This window comes from Acromyrmex echinatior, chromosome 2 (assembly GCF_024713525.1).
Source record: "Acromyrmex echinatior isolate Ae372 chromosome 2, ASM2471352v2, whole genome shotgun sequence".
Lineage (NCBI taxonomy): Eukaryota > Metazoa > Arthropoda > Insecta > Hymenoptera > Formicidae > Acromyrmex > Acromyrmex echinatior.
This window is the reverse complement of record NC_141853.1, coordinates 16,424,275-16,441,809: the sequence shown is the minus strand read 5'-3', so window position 1 is coordinate 16,441,809 and position 17,535 is coordinate 16,424,275. Positions and strand designations below refer to the sequence as shown.

The window sequence follows — 17,535 nt, the reverse complement described above, 5'->3', positions numbered from 1 at the left end:
CATTAATATGTTATAATTAATAATGCATTCGAGAAATCGGTTCAGAGACCGACATCGAGATGGCACCACTTATCATCACTGTCTGATATCGTATTGATGTTCGCTACTGAATACTTGTCTTGATAAGCTTTTTTTCTTAGCTGAAAATTAATAAGAAACAATATGTTTTCCAGAATATTATTATTATAAGAAAAGAAAACTTTCGCAAATTTAAATAATAATATAGATTATGAAATGGAGTGAAAGATAGCGAGAATAAAAAAACAGCGAATAAGAAAGAAATAACTTCAACATAAATAAAACTTAAATTAAAATTCGCATAAGAGTAAGAAGAGGAATAAAATTAAATATGAATAAATGCTGACGATTAATTTTAAATATCTTTTCATTTCACGAATTTTGTCATGTCAATTCGATCCACTAAAATTATGATAGTGCACGAAAATATATTAAAATTCATTGTTCAATCTTCCGCGAAGGAAGCTCAGCTAATTCGCGCCATATCAATTATTGCGATTAAATATATCGAAAAGAAACTGGCGAGATGGAGCAGTGCAGGACGGAAAACTACATTTCCGATACGGAGCATCAAACTAGTTACGGGGGAAAATGGGGCGGACTACATGGGACAGGCATTAATTACTCATCGGACTTTCCTTCAATCCTCCTGGTCCTACCACCAGGACAGACGACGTCGATACAGTTTCTCCACATCTTCGCCGAATTCGGTAACAACGGGGCTGTATATCGTCCATCCAATCTGCCGGTGGGCAATTTCGGCTGAAATACGATGTCGTCTGGTTCGTTCGCGAGACTCGTCGACCCGACTTATTGGCCTCCGTGGTACACCCACTCTTAAAAAGGGGTTAAGATCGCGAAACCTTGCGCGAACGATCGTATTCTCACGATAAATGCGGATATAAATGATAAACGGAAAAATACGATCGATACCTTATGAAACTATTATTATATAATAAATGTGAGATGCACCATAAATCGGCCCTGAGTTCTTCGAGAAATTACTTTTTTCACATTGATTTTATATTCATATACTTTGCGCAGAATAAGAAGAGTTGTAACTTAGAAACTCGGCTGATAATTAGAGAATGGCGATGAGCGAAGTATTTAAAAAATCCGCAACGTTGATTTAAACTTTTATTGAGAATTCATCTCTCAACGGAACAGAGTAAAAAGTATTCCATTAACGAGATTAAATATTTAGGAGGCTAAGAAAAGAGGGAGAAATAATTTGCGATTATGCGTCGCAGATAAATCCTCGTTGATCTTAATGTCGCCACAAGCGAAAATATTTTGTCCCTTCAAATAACGATTCTATAGAGGATAGAATAGACTTTGAAGAGGATCGGGTCATTTTTCGACTTTTATTCAAAATAATGGATTTACAAGCGCGTCCACGGTGGCCAGCTGATCTTGCCGCGGAGAAAGACGGTCGCCCTGAAGAAAAGCAATCGGGACAGCATCGAGTTGCACTTGTAAAAAAAGAAGGGCACGGAGGTGTCCGTCGGTAAGTCGAGACTGTCCATGCGACGAGGAGGTGCTGCGAGGAAAATTTATGTTGTTTGCGGTGTCGGTTTCCTGGTCCATTGTCCACCATTGTCCGAGACCCTCCTCCCGAGGTGTGAACACCTTTCGAGACGATAATCTGCTCGTATTATTATATGCTTTGTCGGCCGTTCACTTGTCGGTAAGCAGGAAGAGGGGATGGACCGACTCTCCACCGGCTACCTGACCAAGGGTCACTACGAAGCGCCTCCTTCCACTTAGGAAGTACAAGGTGGCCGGTCCCCTTTCCGGATGATCACCGACGACACCTCGTAGGTCACCAGACAAGGGTCAGTCACTTCCGCGCATCTCCCTCCGTGAAGCAATCTGATCTGACCGGTTACAAGTGAATCGTCCGTCAGACGATTCTAATTAAGAGCTTTTTATCTATTTTTTCTTGACTCCAACATCGCATAAACATAGCTACACGGTACTGTTTATTGTCTTTCTAAGAATCGTGTCATATATTGTACATTAAAAAGTATTTTGAGAACTTTTATTAAAAAACAATTATTTTTTATAGCGTTTTATCTTTTGTTTTGATTAACGAGTAAAGAAAATTAATGGGACACTTTTCAAATTGAAAGTTATAAAGAAAAATTTGAGAAATATTTATATATGTAAATACTCTTCTCACTCAGGACACATATACGCTCTACAGAAACAGCTCCGATTTACTAAAAGCAACATTGAACAGAGAGTGGTAATTTATATTGTGTGTGAAAGCATGTGCAAGCTCTCTTAGATTACTGATCCGAGGATTTCCTTCCGTGGCCACCCGTTATAATCTAATCCTCTACGACCGGCGCGCGTATGTAAACCACGTGGTGCGTATACACGGCGTCTCGCAGCATTCTATAAATACGACGCGTTGGAGACCAAGTTCAGGGGAATAGGGAGGAACGTGATGCTTTTATAGATATTCCCTTGGACTCGTCGTGTCGGGTTCGAGGTTGGATCTAGTTATGCGTTCTCTCTCTTTCTCTGTACTCTCTCTCGCCTTTGGCCCCACGGCGAACGTTGGCCCCGCAGAAGCTTCGACCAGAGAACTACTTTCCCGTTTCTTAATGGGAACACTCGCGGAACCACTCCGGAATACCGGAAGCATGTAATTAAAAGGGAGGAAAAAAGATCTCTCGCATAATGAACACGCGTCCTTGAACATTACTTTTCACGCGAAGCGTACGCGTTCGATACCTGGTGGGTTCGGGTTCGTTGCCTCCTGGTCGCGTTGGCAAGACCTTGAGGAAGTCGTATTTACCAAGGAAGTGTCTGAAGCCGAGTTTCTACGAAACTGTCTCCACGCTCTTAATGTTTCCGCGCAGTAAGATTGCTGTAATGAAGCAACAATACAATGGGGTTGTTCAACGTTAGAACTGATTCTTAATCTTACGTGTAATCTGTAGCCTTCGTGTCGATACGCATCAAACATCTCTTTGAAACGTTCTTCAACGTAAAACAAATTCGTATTATAGTCTTTTCTTGAAAACCTTCGAAAAACTACTTAATTAATCAGAATTAAAAGAAGACAGCTTCAAATATAAGTTTCGGATTATCGTACTTTTCGTAATAAAATGAAGTTTCGGGATTATACTTACATAGAATTAAGACCAAACTCATTAAATATACTTTGTTCCAAAATCTTGACTGTGCTTTCTTATTAACAAGTTTAAAAAAGATATAGTCCTCAACATTTTTATTAATATTATGCACTTGTATTGTAAGCACATAAATACAATATATTTATCCCCGTTAAATATTGTCAAATCATATTAGTGTCTAGATTTCTTTGATCTATAGCATAAGGAGTATGTCATTGAATGCCGGAAGGGGAAATGACGCTGTCGAACGTGATTTTCGGGTCGGCAAGCCAGATCGGATATTTGCTTTGACAAGGCGATAATGGGCGACATAAAGGAGCGACGTAATGGTCAAAAAGACGAGACTGAGGCAAAGCGGTGAAACAAAAGGCGACGCGAGAAATCACGTCCGGCCATTGCTCGACGACTGGAAGGCGGAATAAAACGTGGAAAAACTGTCAGCTTTCAAACACGAGGGCTTTCGATTGGTTACGAGACGTAGAATTGCACGGCGGGGTTCTCGATTTTTAGCCCGATCGAGACAAGGAGAGAGAAAAGCGTGAAGGACTGGCCGAGGAGAATTCATTGTTACGACCGGACCAATTGCAGGACAGGTCCGCAGGAGGCCCCGAATGCAAGGCTACTATTATAAAAAAATGAGATTGGGGTCACAGTTTCTTACGCACTTAATGTCGGACGCGCGGAAATTACAATGGTTGCGAGACGTCACCATTCGTTAGGAACGCAAGATGCAAATTTTTCCGTTAGCACCAATTATAAAAAAAAATCGACAAAAATCGAAATGTGTATAATCGTTCTAATATGAAGAGTTATATTTTCATGAATAAAAAAATTTGCTATAAAACTTAATATCGAAGTATTTTGACATAATTTTAAAAAGTACTATACTTTTTTAAATTAATTCCAATCATCAGATAATTCTTGTAGAAAAGTACATGGACGATTTTGCTGAAGTATTACAAAATTTAACTAAATACAGTTCTGAAAAGAATTTTCTTGAACCATCAAAATAAATGTGAGGACATTCAAATTGCTTGTTAAAATATTAAAACTTTTTGCAGCGTTCGTCATGCTTGAAATTCCCACGTAATTATTTTGATAGTCCAACAAAATTTTCAGATCCATATCTAAAGCTAAATTTTTAAATACTTAAGTAAAATACATAATTCTTTCCGTATAAACAAAGCAATACAAAAGAGCTCAAATCGGGATATAAATGTTTAACAGATATGTAATCTCTCTGAAGAAGTGATATCGTTTACGCAAAAAAAAAAAGAAAAAAATGTTAAAATAAATAATACACAGTAATTTTGATCTAGTAATCGCGGGCACACATGAAAAGTTACAAACAAATTTTAGGCAGTCGCGAAGTGCCACGAATAAATTTGCACTTCCGCAAATCCGAGGCGTCGGTGTATGGCGTTCGCAACTATGGCATCTCCGCGCGACGCGTTGGAGATGCACAATTCGAAAATTACGACGAGCTTCGCGAGCCACGCGCGCATTAATTCTCGCCCGAGAAAACTCGCGCGATCGTTAATTATTTCGCGTGACACGCTTCGGCACTTCGCGCGTTGTCAAAAGTTCGCATTTGGATGTTTTGCGGTGGCGTAACGTGGAGTTTCGTCGCGGAGGGGTAGGGAAGGGGAGGGGAGGGGAGGGGGGGGAGAGGAGGAACGTTTTGAATAATGTAACAACGAAACCCCAGCCTCCGCCATTCCCTATCCCCCTCCCTCCCTCTTTCGTCTCTTTACCGCGGAACTTTCTAATTAACGGGCAAGTGTGAGAGAGAAAGCAGATGAGAGAGGATGTGGGAGGAAAAGGGTGAAACTACGGGGTGCTGGACAATACAAAGCCACGGTGCGGCTTTGCGCTTTGCGTTTCGTCGCGTTTTCATTGGCGATCCTCGTTGCCGCTCTCGTTGCCCGCCGTTTGTTTTTCCATCATTGTTAGGCACTGTGGGCCAACATGGAAGCGAACCATTGGTGCGTGCTTTCATCATCATTGGATGAAAAACATGTCCGTGATCCTAGTCGAATGGGGTATCATGTTAGCGCCGGCCTATCAGGATTTATTTTATATTCCCACCAACGCAAATTTTGTACAACATTAATTTATCCCATATTTATATTAACATTAATAATAATCAGGTTTCAAATAATCCCTCCCTCCCAACTTTCTATACGTGATTAAAATATAAAAATGTATAACAATCACGTAATATTTTTCATTTTTCAATTTATCATTATTTTTTAATTAATCATTTATTAGTCGGTCAAATGAAATCTTGCGAAATTTTGAAACCGTGTGGAATTTTTTTCGTTCCGTATCGCCGGTCGCCTTCCCACGTCTACCACGTAAAGCCGCGGCGCAGTTGTGAAAACGATTGCGGCGGCGATTGGAGACGCGACGACGAAGTTCCCAGGAGTCCACGAAGATGCGAGAAACGTCGAAGCTAAGTCTCACGAAAGGTGAAACCTAACGCATCGCGCGCTGCATTAAAGGCCACGCATGGCCATGCACGCCTGAGAAATACTCTCGAAAACACGACGGGGGCACGACGGGACGAGGTAGACGCTTTCTGCGAATACGGAATGTTCGCGTGATGTCCAAGCAGCCGCATGTCACGAAGCAATGCAGCTGTATGTTCGCGGAACGCATAACTGTACGGTTGTATGATTTATTTTGATCGAAAAATCGGGGAAAGGGGTTTTTCTTGAAAGAAGAATCGCGAATAAAAGGTACGGGAGGGACAGGTCAACTCTCTCTCTAGGACCTGTTTGCCCGTTCTCTCAATGGACAATGTCCTGCTGGCGGGCTCACAAAGGGCGACCCGCGGGTCTCGAGATCCTCCCACGATACGCATGTGGAGCGATGGATCGCGAGAGCGAGCGAGATGGCGAGCGTCTATGCGCGAGAGAGACCGCCTGTACCCCATTCAGAATCCGTGAGAACCAGATTTCATATTTCTCATAACCGTCTGGTCGTCGAGCGCGGAACAGTGGAACGCAGTTTTCTAGCTGGCTCTGATCTCCCCGAGGCCTTTCTGATATCCAATGTGGTCACTGATTTCACCCGTTTGTTCGGCACTCATTCTCGTAGCTCGGCTTGAGATCGAGCTGATATTTTGGTACGACTTGGCAATACGCTCTACTTTCCGAGGAGGGTACTGTTCTCTAGGATCGTGCGATTTATTGAACATAAAAGCAGAGTTTCCTACGGGGATGAATTATGGAAAAATTTCACGTAACAGGATATGTAGCGACATTATTGTCAAATCTCATTTATAGTTTTTTTTTAACTCATTAAGTATTAAATTAATTATATGATTGTTAGCTAAATAATTCATATTCATATTACCAAGAAAATATTTAGCAAATATACGTTACAATAATTTATACTTTAACGTTTTTACGAGATTGATAAAGATATATTTGCTAATATGTACTTTAAATCATTTGCAGTCAGAAGTTTTAATACCAACCTTAAGAATGGGATTAACAAGAATAAAATAGAGGATATGTATTAACTTAGTTTTATTTAATATTCTGCAGTTATTCTTATAAGACATAATTATAGATTATATTATTCTGACACTACAAGAGAATTATTTCCATTTATTCTATTTCAATATTACTATTCTTAAAACCAAGTATAAATGAGATCAACATTCTATAAAAAAAACTTTTGTGAGATGTAATTCAAAATCTTAGAAAATTACCTGCGGTCATCCAGTTTGACGCACCCTCACTATTCAAAGCGAGGTCAATGACAGCTTAAAAAAACGTTCAACCTCTATTTCACTTGAAAAGAGAAAACCCGTTAGAGGTACCGTTTGTGATATCGAAGATACAGGGAGAAGCTCTTAGATCGAAAAAGGTAGCCAAAGAAATTCGAGGAAACCTATAGCGAAATAAAAAAATCGCTCCAATTGTCAGAGCGAGGTCGATGGACCTTTAGATCTTACCATTGGTCTGTCTTAAACCTAGTTCGCTCACAAACGGAGTTCGTTTTTCTGGTTGGTCTTGTTTTTTCACGACGTGTGTACACACACACGAGATGCGACAGAGTGGAAAGGCCCTGTAAGAGAGGAAAAAAAAACGATCTCTGCACTAAGCGCCATTTTGAATCCTTTATACGGAATAGAACGAAACGTACGATGGTGAAACATGTCGGGGTTAACTCGAAAAACTCTTCGACCCCGCGAGAAAAACTCGACGACGAAGGGTGTTTTCGGAGAGAAATAGAAAGGGTAGAGAGATACGAGGAAGAGAAGGAAAGGGAACGCGAAAGGGAGGACAACAGAATATAAAGTGGGGGTTCGTATAAAAATTGCCCCCTCCATCGGTGCGCATGCCGTAGGCATGGTAGGTCCTTTCTATTCTTCTGATATCCTGTCGGGGCCCTTGGCCGGCCCTGTACACATCCCGATGCTCCAGTCAGCATCCGAACATGGATGAAATGAGATCTCGTACACGGCAATGAGAATCGATACGCGTTCCCCGAAGATTAAACGAAAACGTCGCTCGCGAGGACGAAGGGCCCCCGCTAGAACGGCGATTTCGCGTCGCGTTCAATCGGATCCACCGCGCGATCGATCCTCACGATTGATTCTAACAGTGAATTTGGCCCCGACAGGAATATTCGGATACGCGTTGTAACGTAATAACTGGCGCAGGACGACGAGCAATGGCGCACAAAGGTAATTATGGCCGATATGAAACAAAGTCGGCAGTTTCTACGCAAGCGATGTTATCTCTTATCAGGCGATTTGCTCAAGACATTAATACAGCGGTGATAACCAGATAACTTAACCTGCGATGAAGCGTTGCAAGAAATTATGTGAATATATGATCTTGCTACTCAGGTACCGAAGATATATAATTTGGGGGAATTTTGGAGAATTCCATTCAAATGTTATCATGACTCATCGAGCATGATGAAGAGATGTTTAAAGATTTTCAATTTCTTGTTTGGATTTGGAATATATCTTCACTTACAAAAAATATTCTAAATTTTACTTTAGTAAATCACGTTTGAATAGCATCAACTGAATATTTACTGAATTTCATATGTTTATTTGGTACAAGAACCATTAATTTAATTTAACAATCATTTTTTTATTAAGTAAATATTCATATACATTTACTGTAAATATTTCGTTGACACTATTCAAATAAATATTTATTAAAATTTAATGCATTGTTCTCTCAATAGATTTATTATATCACTATAAAGTATTTTATGCTTTATATGCTTTATATATATACGAATATAAAAGAGATTTCAAGTCTAAATGAGAAAAAAAGCAAATGTACCGTATATCGGATTATAGTAAATTACGATAGAAGAAATCATTTTTAGATAGCTGAAAGTATGACGTTCCAGGCGCCGATAAATGTCGCGACGACGTTCTATTATGGATAAGACGATATTTGCGATCGCGTCACGGATCTGTCCATCTCGGGCACGTCGATACAGACGTGTGCCGGGAATCTATCCGTTTTCCCGATCGGTTTCTGTATTTCGCCGGGAGATCGGCTGCCACGTACGTCGCGTCGCGTCGCGTCGCGTCGCGTCGCGGCGGCAACGATGGTGGGCGTCCGATACCTCCTCGGTCGGCGAAGGAAATTGCCGCGACCCAATACTAATGGATAATGGAATTATTGGTTACGGTCGGAACTCGCCCTGGGGATGATCGTAATTCAATTGCTCCGATGTGTCCTCTGGACGTTTTGACAGGACGGATGTCCTAACAAGGATACCGCCTCGGGATATCTTCGCCCGTTTCTCTGTGTGCAAACGATGTGCACTCGCGTGAATCTGACGAAAATTTCGTGGAAAAACGTCGAATTGTAGCGAACGTCGTTCCCATCGATGGTCAAACATAATATGCAAGGAATTAAAGTCTTGTGAAATTAGAGGCAATTAGATGTTAGGCTGACGATTTGACGTTACGACAAATGACTTACGTTTATGGCTTTTACAGCGAGAACAAATTAAGAAACAAATTTAGATTCAACTTCTGAATTCTAAATCAAAAATAAGTAACTTTTTTTTTCATAACTGTGTTTTTAAAAATTAATATATAATAATATACAGCATACTTGTAACATTTATAAGATCATAAATTAAATTCATCTCGAAAGGATTACATCAATCGGCATTGTAAATCATAAAATCCAAATTAGATTGATTTTCAATCAAGAATTGGGATTTGTCTGCGTTGGATGTTAAAGAAAAACGATTGATAGCATCTTACATGACAACTATCGCGAAGAATCGATTCTCCGACCGATCTGGCGTATCTTGCTAACATAAGAAGGAAAATTAATGTGAAAAACTAATAACCTCGGAACATTTCCTGCAGAGATTCCCGCGTCCTTCCATTCGTGGATGGAAATTACAAGGACGCCCACAATAGGGGCCACTGGGCTTGGTGATCGCAACATTACGGATGTATAGGCCAATTTGTAAGCAATCCAACTTAGATTCGCCGGGCAATATTATATTTTTACGTTATCTTCCTTCCTGGCAATTCACATCCTCTCTCTCTCCCCTCTTTCCCGTATACGTGATTCGTTCAGATGCAACCGCGTTTATTTTTATGCGGCAAGTAATTGTCCTCATCAAAATCAGAAATGTGTTGTATGCAATCTGATATTTTCGTATATACTGATAATGATAATAGAATTGTTTCTTATTTTCCACATGAAATGTTTTATTGTATTAATGAGTATTTTGTTGTTTCGTTGTAAAATAATTATTTGAAAATATATTTTTCGAAATGTTTCTAAATTGAACTAAAAATTATCTAGGATCTTCTTTATCAAGTTTTCTTCTTAGTATCAAGTTCTCCTTGGTTGTTTATTTTTTATATCTAATGAAAAATTTCAACGCGAAAAAGTTACAATGTTTTTATAAGCTTGTTCACTATTAATATATGTATTCTTATTAATATATCTACCAGTAGCAGTTTTCAAAATATACATTATTTTAGAACAATTTTTAGAGAAAGAGAAAATAACAGTTTACACTGAAAAAAAAAAACTAAATTTTAGTAAATATTTGAATTGTTTTAAGTAAATATTTACTAAATATAAACATATTTATTTGACAGAAAAACCTTTAATTTAATTTAACTACTTTTTATTGAGTAAATATTCACTTATTGTAAGTAAATGTTTACTATTTGAAGAAATATGTATCAAGCGTTCCGTAAATTTGTTTTCATGCAGATTCCAATAAAAATGCAATATAACGAAACGCATTGCGGATCATACGTCGCGTAAAAAAACGACATTAAACGGTGGCAGAAGACGTACGCGGATAAATAGGCGGGTGATTTATGAAGTGGCGAAGAGACACGTGTCTGCTCCGTTCTCTTCCTCCTTCGCTCACCTTAAGCTCGTGAGGCTGCCGGTTCTCGCGCAGGGGTTGCGGAGGGTTCTCTACGCTGCCGACAGTTTTGGTCCAACATCTGCCCCCGAAAAAACAAAAGCCCATTGTCGCTAACGACCGGTCGCGCGTCTCTTGTTTCTAACCGAGCGCTTTTGAATCGTAGGCGAATAACGGATCCCGTCCAGAGCCCGTCCATTCAGGCGACTCACCGTTCCTTCCATTTCGCTTTCGCTAAACCTTTCCTCGGTTGTCGTATCCAACTCGACCGATTTCCTTTTTTTCACTGGCAACAGGACCACAAGCCAGACGTCGCCTCGTCTTACCTCCGGGGAGGTTTTTATCGAAAATTTTATCGGATTTTTACCATCGTTATTTCGCTCCCTTCTTTCTTTCGCGTTCGATTGTCAACGACGATCTCGGACGAACGCGATTAAAATCTCGCGTTCCTACGAAGAATGCGAGACGTCGCCGAGGCGCAATTGTCTCGTTCGAACACGAGTCTCGAGACACCGAGACTTTGCGAGACTTATCTCGCTTCCTGCTACCGTCATTCTTCCGGTGAAAAACGAGAAGCTGCAGATAGCAGCCGCGAAAAAAAGTTTCACTGCTCGTACGAAGCGATTCTGAATGGTAAAGGACCAAAAAATTGATTCTTATCGGAATCTCTCGATAGTTTAGACCTACTAAAAATATTTTTACAGCCTCGTTCTTGGTTTGTTGTAAAGAAAGTACATCGAAGCGCTATATCGATGAATTGTTATGGAATATTGCCGAGATATCGTTTGAGCTGTGGTAATTTTACAATGCCATTAGGAAGTTATCTGTTTTTGAAAATGCTGAGAGAATTTATAAATATATAGTAGATCGGGTAATCTTTGTGTTCAATGAATTCTCTATATTTGGCAATGCCATGCAAAACAGGATGCCAAAAATCTCTTAGAGACTTACACTCACATTATCAGATATAATTAAAAATTCATGCGATCATAAAAATTTTATCTCGATATAAGTTCAATAAATTACCTGAATATTTTATGTAAAAAAAAAAAACAATTGTGAAAGTCGATTACAATTATTTTACATATCTTTAATTATTCTCTACTTAGTGAAATAATTGTAATCAACTAAAAACTAAACTATCAACTATAACTCAAGTTCGATCGGGATGTAATTCACATCCTAAAGGGTTGATGCTCGAGTTTGCGCCCTGGCCATTGGTCAAGCGAGCTCCGCCCAGAAAGAATCGAACGCCGTCGCGCACCGACGAAAAGTGAGAAACGAAGAAGGAAGACAGCAGTTAGGAGTAAACAAACAGGGGTGTAAAGGCTGCAAAAAATAAAGAAGCGAACGAAAGAGAAGAGCGAAGATCCCTCGAGAAGCGCCACGACGAAAGTGAGACAAAGATGCGTAACAAAAACGGAGACAAAGGGAGAAACGAAAGGCTAGACAGGAACGAAGGGAGAGGAAGAGGGGGAGAGGCAGAGAAAACGACTGCCAAGACGGTGGAGGGTTTTTCTTGTTTTGTCGCGAGCTTGGTTGTCCCCATTCGGATAGATATGGACACTCAACTCGACGAGGGAAAGATCGATGTATGAAACTCCTGCCAATCTCTATGTTAATGCGCGAAACGTATGAGAGAAAGGACATAAGACGTCGCGAGGACGTTTTGGTGTAGTTTCTCTTGAAGGACACTCAAAAATGAATTGTTACGTCTGCGGCTGACCTCGGGCCCTTTGCCCCTTGGACGACAGTGAATTATAACGGTTACGTAAGAGGAAATTAGTCCTGTTTGTTACGAGGAAAGTTCGCTCGTTCAGATTAGGTGAATACCGTCTGCGGTCTATTTATCGTTAAAAGGAAATGGCTAAGATTGAATCATGAAAATAAAAAAAAAAACTTTAATTTCGGAAACGAAATTTTACGAGAGAGAAAAGAATCCCTTTATTTTCTTATGCATATGCATGTATACGTGGAAAGAATGATTTTGTTCAAGTATCTATAAAAATTTAGCTAGCTGCTAAATAAAATTTGAAAATAATTTTGTTGGACCATCAAAGTAATTATGCAGAACGCTTAAGCATTTATGATAATGCTGCAAACAATTTTAATATTCTAGCAAATAATTTGAGTATCCTACATAATTATGATGGTACAAAAAAATTTTTTTCAGATCTCGCGATCTAATTAAATTTTTATATACTTGAGTAAAAAAATTCTTCTCTATTCTTTCCCATTCTTTTTCTGTGTATTGATATTTTCTCTATTTTCTATGAAAAGCAAGACGTATAGAAAACATTTTCAAACTCGTTATTCAATTTCATTAAAATACACATGATGTTTAGTTTTGATTTCCTTAATTCAATTAATCGCTATCATACACACATACCTATACAAATACAAGTTTTACGGCGTAAACGAAATGCTCATCGAATCGTTCGTTTTGATATCTCATCACAGGATTATGGCTGCAGTCAGTTAATAGGTATCGTAAATCGTAATGATTAATGCCTAGCTGTGAATAATGCGCAAGACATATGTCTACACTTGGTTATATAATGGCATCTATAACATGTACATATCGATAGTAATAAGCCGATACTGCTTTCACTATTCGTAGTCGGAGTCGAGAAATAATAATTAGATTTCTTTTTTTTGCAATACGATTGCATTAATGTGTTGTTTATTATACAATTGAATATTATGTACCAAATTTTACCATTTATGATTTATCATTTGAATAACGTAATTTTATATTACTAATATAGAGAAAATTATTTCTCAAATAAAAACAACAGTGATAGAAATATTATTATATTTTTTTCTAAAGTATAAACAGAAAGCATGAATATCTAAAGTCCTATTTTTAAAAATTAATAACGACAATAAATCTCGATAATCGCTTAATGTTTTTATAATATCGCTATCAATTAATAATTCAAGAACATTAATTAATGTTCACATTACTATCACAAAAAAATAATAATCAAATATTATATATAAAAATTATATAATTAAATAAGAAGTAAGTGTAGCAAACTCGAAACAATGTACGTGTATATTTCTCTTTCTCCCTAAAACTTTTAGAGTAAATCTCACTCTAAAGAATGAATCTTATTTTTTTTCAAAATTGGTTCAATTTTCATTCTTTAAAGTAAGATTCTAAAGAATTTAAAGAATTATCATCATACTAACACGCCAACTATTTAATAAAAATTCCATCTAAACGAGATGTATCTCTCTCTGTTACAGCGGAAACCTCGCAAAGTACTACGTCCCCAGACACCGTCCAATGCGGGGGCTGCAGGGCGTCCTACCCCCTTGGAGAGATTGTCCGGTTCATCGAGCACAAGGTCAATCATTGTCGGAGCACCCTCCAGGGCTGCCACAGTCCACCGGCGACGGCCGCGCCGGAGGACTCCGACCCAGAGGACGCTCTCACCCTGAAGACCACCGATCCGGACTCAAAGTTGAACTCGGTACCCAGCATCTCTGCGCCCATCAACAAGAGAAGCGGACGACTGGAGAGTCCGCCAACGCCTCAGGGTCCGGGACCGGATACCGGAAGTCCGATCGACCTGAAGGCAAGCGCCAGCTCGACGCCAAAAAGACGAACGGAAGCACCGGATGAGGACAAAGAGGATCTTCCGAAGAAGCAGAAAACCGAATCTGTGGATGCTGATACGAACACAGTCAATTCTGGTAAATTTCTGCGCTTCTCTTTCTCTAGATTATTTTATCACGTATTTCATTTCAAGTAACAAATAAATGTTGAAGCGTTTTATTAGAACCAATCAATAAATTTGTATTGTGTTGTGAAATGAAATATGTAACGTGAGATTCAATCATAAAATAATAATTCTTATGAAATTATTCAAAGTTCCGATTCCCAATTTCGCGTTCGGCTTTTGTATCATAGATTCTGAATTTAGCAACGGTCTGAACGAGAAAATATGTCAGGGGTTTCCTATATCGTAGTAGGTGTGCATCGAGGAACCTATCGCGCGAGGAAACTATATTTCGGAATCTTTCTGGTTTGGCGAATTGTTGGTTTGCTCGAAAAGGGTGGTAGAGGGTGTTTTTAAAGTACAGTTATAGGGGGCTGCCATGTGATGTCGAACCTGGCCGAATGGACACGAACAATGGATCAGTGAATTCGATTTTTGAATTTAAACCGCCCGCTCTGGGATTGGGGTGAACCTGCCCCTCATGCCTCCTTTCCCGCCGCTCCTCTGACCCCCTTTTGTCGGGCAGTACATTGTCGTATGTCGAAGGGTTTAACGCGCGAACGTTCTTATTCGGCAACGTGACATCCTGGATACGAAAGTACTACATTAGCTTCTTCATGTTTTTTTTTATGTAATATCGAAACACAAAATTGAAAAATTGTTTTAATGTTTTAAATTATAAATTTGAATTATATATGTTTGCACAATGATTGTATTACTATAAAAAAAAAAGAAAGAAAAATTTCGAAAGAGAATTATATTTTATTCAAATTAAAATTATTATGTTATTTAAAATAAATCTAAAAATTGTATATAATTTTTAAAATTAATATATTGTTATAATTCCATCTTCTTTTTTTTTATAAATATATCAGATATAAATATTTTTATCTTTTAACGAAAAAATACATTATTAATATATTAATTTTGCAATAAGGATTTATAATAATAAATAAAATTGTCTTTATTTCATGTTATGATTATATTATTATATTATTACTATTATATTATTTATTATATTCATATCAAGAAATATATATATTTATTATTATAAGTTTCGTGCACTTAAAAGTATTTTGCCTTTAAATAATAAAATCAAACTTTTTATTTCAATTTAAAGAATCTACGTGGCCTCATATTTACGCCTACATTCTCGATGAATCAAATATTCCTTCTTTGAAATTCTTATGCAATGTTTAAGTGTGCAAATTAATGAGTTTATAACGTAAAATGGAATTAGTTTTCGTCCTCCGATGACAGCCAGAAACTAGTTTTTTATTAGTTTTTCGCAGTTAAATTATTTTTATGACAGTATACGAGAAAAAAGTTTCGTTGCGAATATCTCAAAAATGTCAACAGTTAGAAAATATCAGCAAAACAAATCCATTTTTTTAAATAAATAAAAATCATATCTTTATAAAATTATGAATTTATAATCGTACATCCAATATCTATAATTCAATACCTTATCATGAATTGTTATATCCGCACATGTGAATTTATCTCTCGAATTACACAAAATTGATCTCATAAATGTTTATTTAAATAGTTCAAGTAATTCTGCTTATATATTTTGCAACGAGGAACCTGAATCTACTAAAAAGAGACGGAAAAATAGATATAAATTTGTATCGCTTCGAGAAACGAGGGCGACTGAAATTCGCGGACGAATTGTATCTCCCGAGGATCAGCACGTCGTACGGCGGTCGTACACACCGGTGTCTCTTTAAAGTTTCATCACGCTCTGTGACACTCGCCCCAAACCCCCTTTTGCCAGCTACACGTTCCAGCAGCGAGATAGAGAGTTAACCCTTTCCAAACTGGTCCACGATCATAAGAATACTCATCGCTCGTGCTCATCCCGCCGCTCGTCCGCCGGTTAAGCCCCTTTTGTCGCCTTTTTTGTCGGATTTTTTGCTACCGGACAACCACGTCGGAAAGCCCAATTAGAATCGTCCTATTGTTCGGCCACGTGGTCCGCACGAGCCGTCCACGCGAAAGCGTGCCCATATGGGCGAACGTGCGCTGTGCCGGTGTATGTTAGACGATTAAGTCTCGAGTATTACGTACGAACAGGTAAAGCAATGCAGATCGGTATCAGATACATGCACGTGGGGTGACAATGACAGGATATGTCAGGATCCTCAATACTCGAGCCAGTATAATCCCCTTCCAATAATTCTGATATTTTTATGTTTATTTTTTTCGACTATGAGACGTACAAAAGATGACGGTAATATGATTCGATATTTTTTTTCTAAAGTAGAAAATACCTTCCAGAAATATATTTTTCTTCATTTTCATGTAATTGAGTTAAAAGAAGATGTACATTTTAAAACATTCGTGATTTCGGGAAAAATTCAGTTATGTGCGAAAATAGAGAACAAGCATAGCGAGTATGGCGCAAGTGAATGGCGTTAGAGAATCTCACCCACGGACGATATACGTCGCGTCGGAAGAAAAGTTGAAGGGTATAGGAGGAAGATGGAAAAAGAAGACGAAAAAGGAGCGATAATCCGTCGAAATTGACACCAACCAGCGCTCCCGGTGAGATGCAGATTTGATCTATCTGTCACGTTTGTCTGAGAATATTAATTCTCGTCCGTGGGTGAGGTTTTTCTCTGGCAGTTTTATGGCTCCTTTCCGACCCTCCCGCGTTTCTCCAGCCATCCTTTCCTTCCTAGCAGAGTCGACGACTCTCCGGACCGCCCGAGGTGAGCGGAGAATTGCTTGCGAATTGGCTGTCGCTCGGGGTTTCGGGATCCTGCAACTTTCTCGTCTTTCATCCTTCCGTTTCCTCCGTTCTCGCGGAAGGAAGTCGACAAGAACGGTGTGCGAGCGATATGTCTAAAAACTGGCGTCAGAAACTTTTTCGGCTATGTATCACCGCTACGAATCACCGAAATCAGCCTGCTTGTATTTTATTTTATGCCTTTTCGCTATTTCATTTTTTCGTTTTATTTGGATAATTTAAATATTTTATATATAATGTAAAATTTAATCATACGTATTTTATGAATAATATTTTTCATTGACGAGATGATAAAAAGAACGACATATGATTGCGCGCTAATATGAAAATCAACGTGTATCATCAATATGACAGGTCCTTTGAGAAGTTTACTTCCGTTTCGACTACCCCAGTTCATACTTTACCTTCTTTCTTCTCTACCAATAGCTGCTTTTCTCGCTTCCTTTGCTCTTACCTCGCGCGCCTCGTGTAAAAGAAAGCTCGCGAGAGTGAG

General features: G+C 38.7%; 1 protein-coding gene across 1 annotated transcript in view; it reads left to right on the top strand.

Moving 5' to 3' along the window:
* Cph (BCL11 transcription factor chronophage) overlaps positions 1 to 17,535 on the top strand; it is a 39,002-nt gene that overhangs the window by 8,962 nt on the left and 12,505 nt on the right. Inside the window, exon 2 of the mRNA XM_011065433.2 lies at positions 13,815 to 14,264. Coding sequence (XP_011063735.1) covers positions 13,815 to 14,264 — 450 coding nt within the window. The remainder of the gene's footprint in view (positions 1 to 13,814; positions 14,265 to 17,535) is intronic.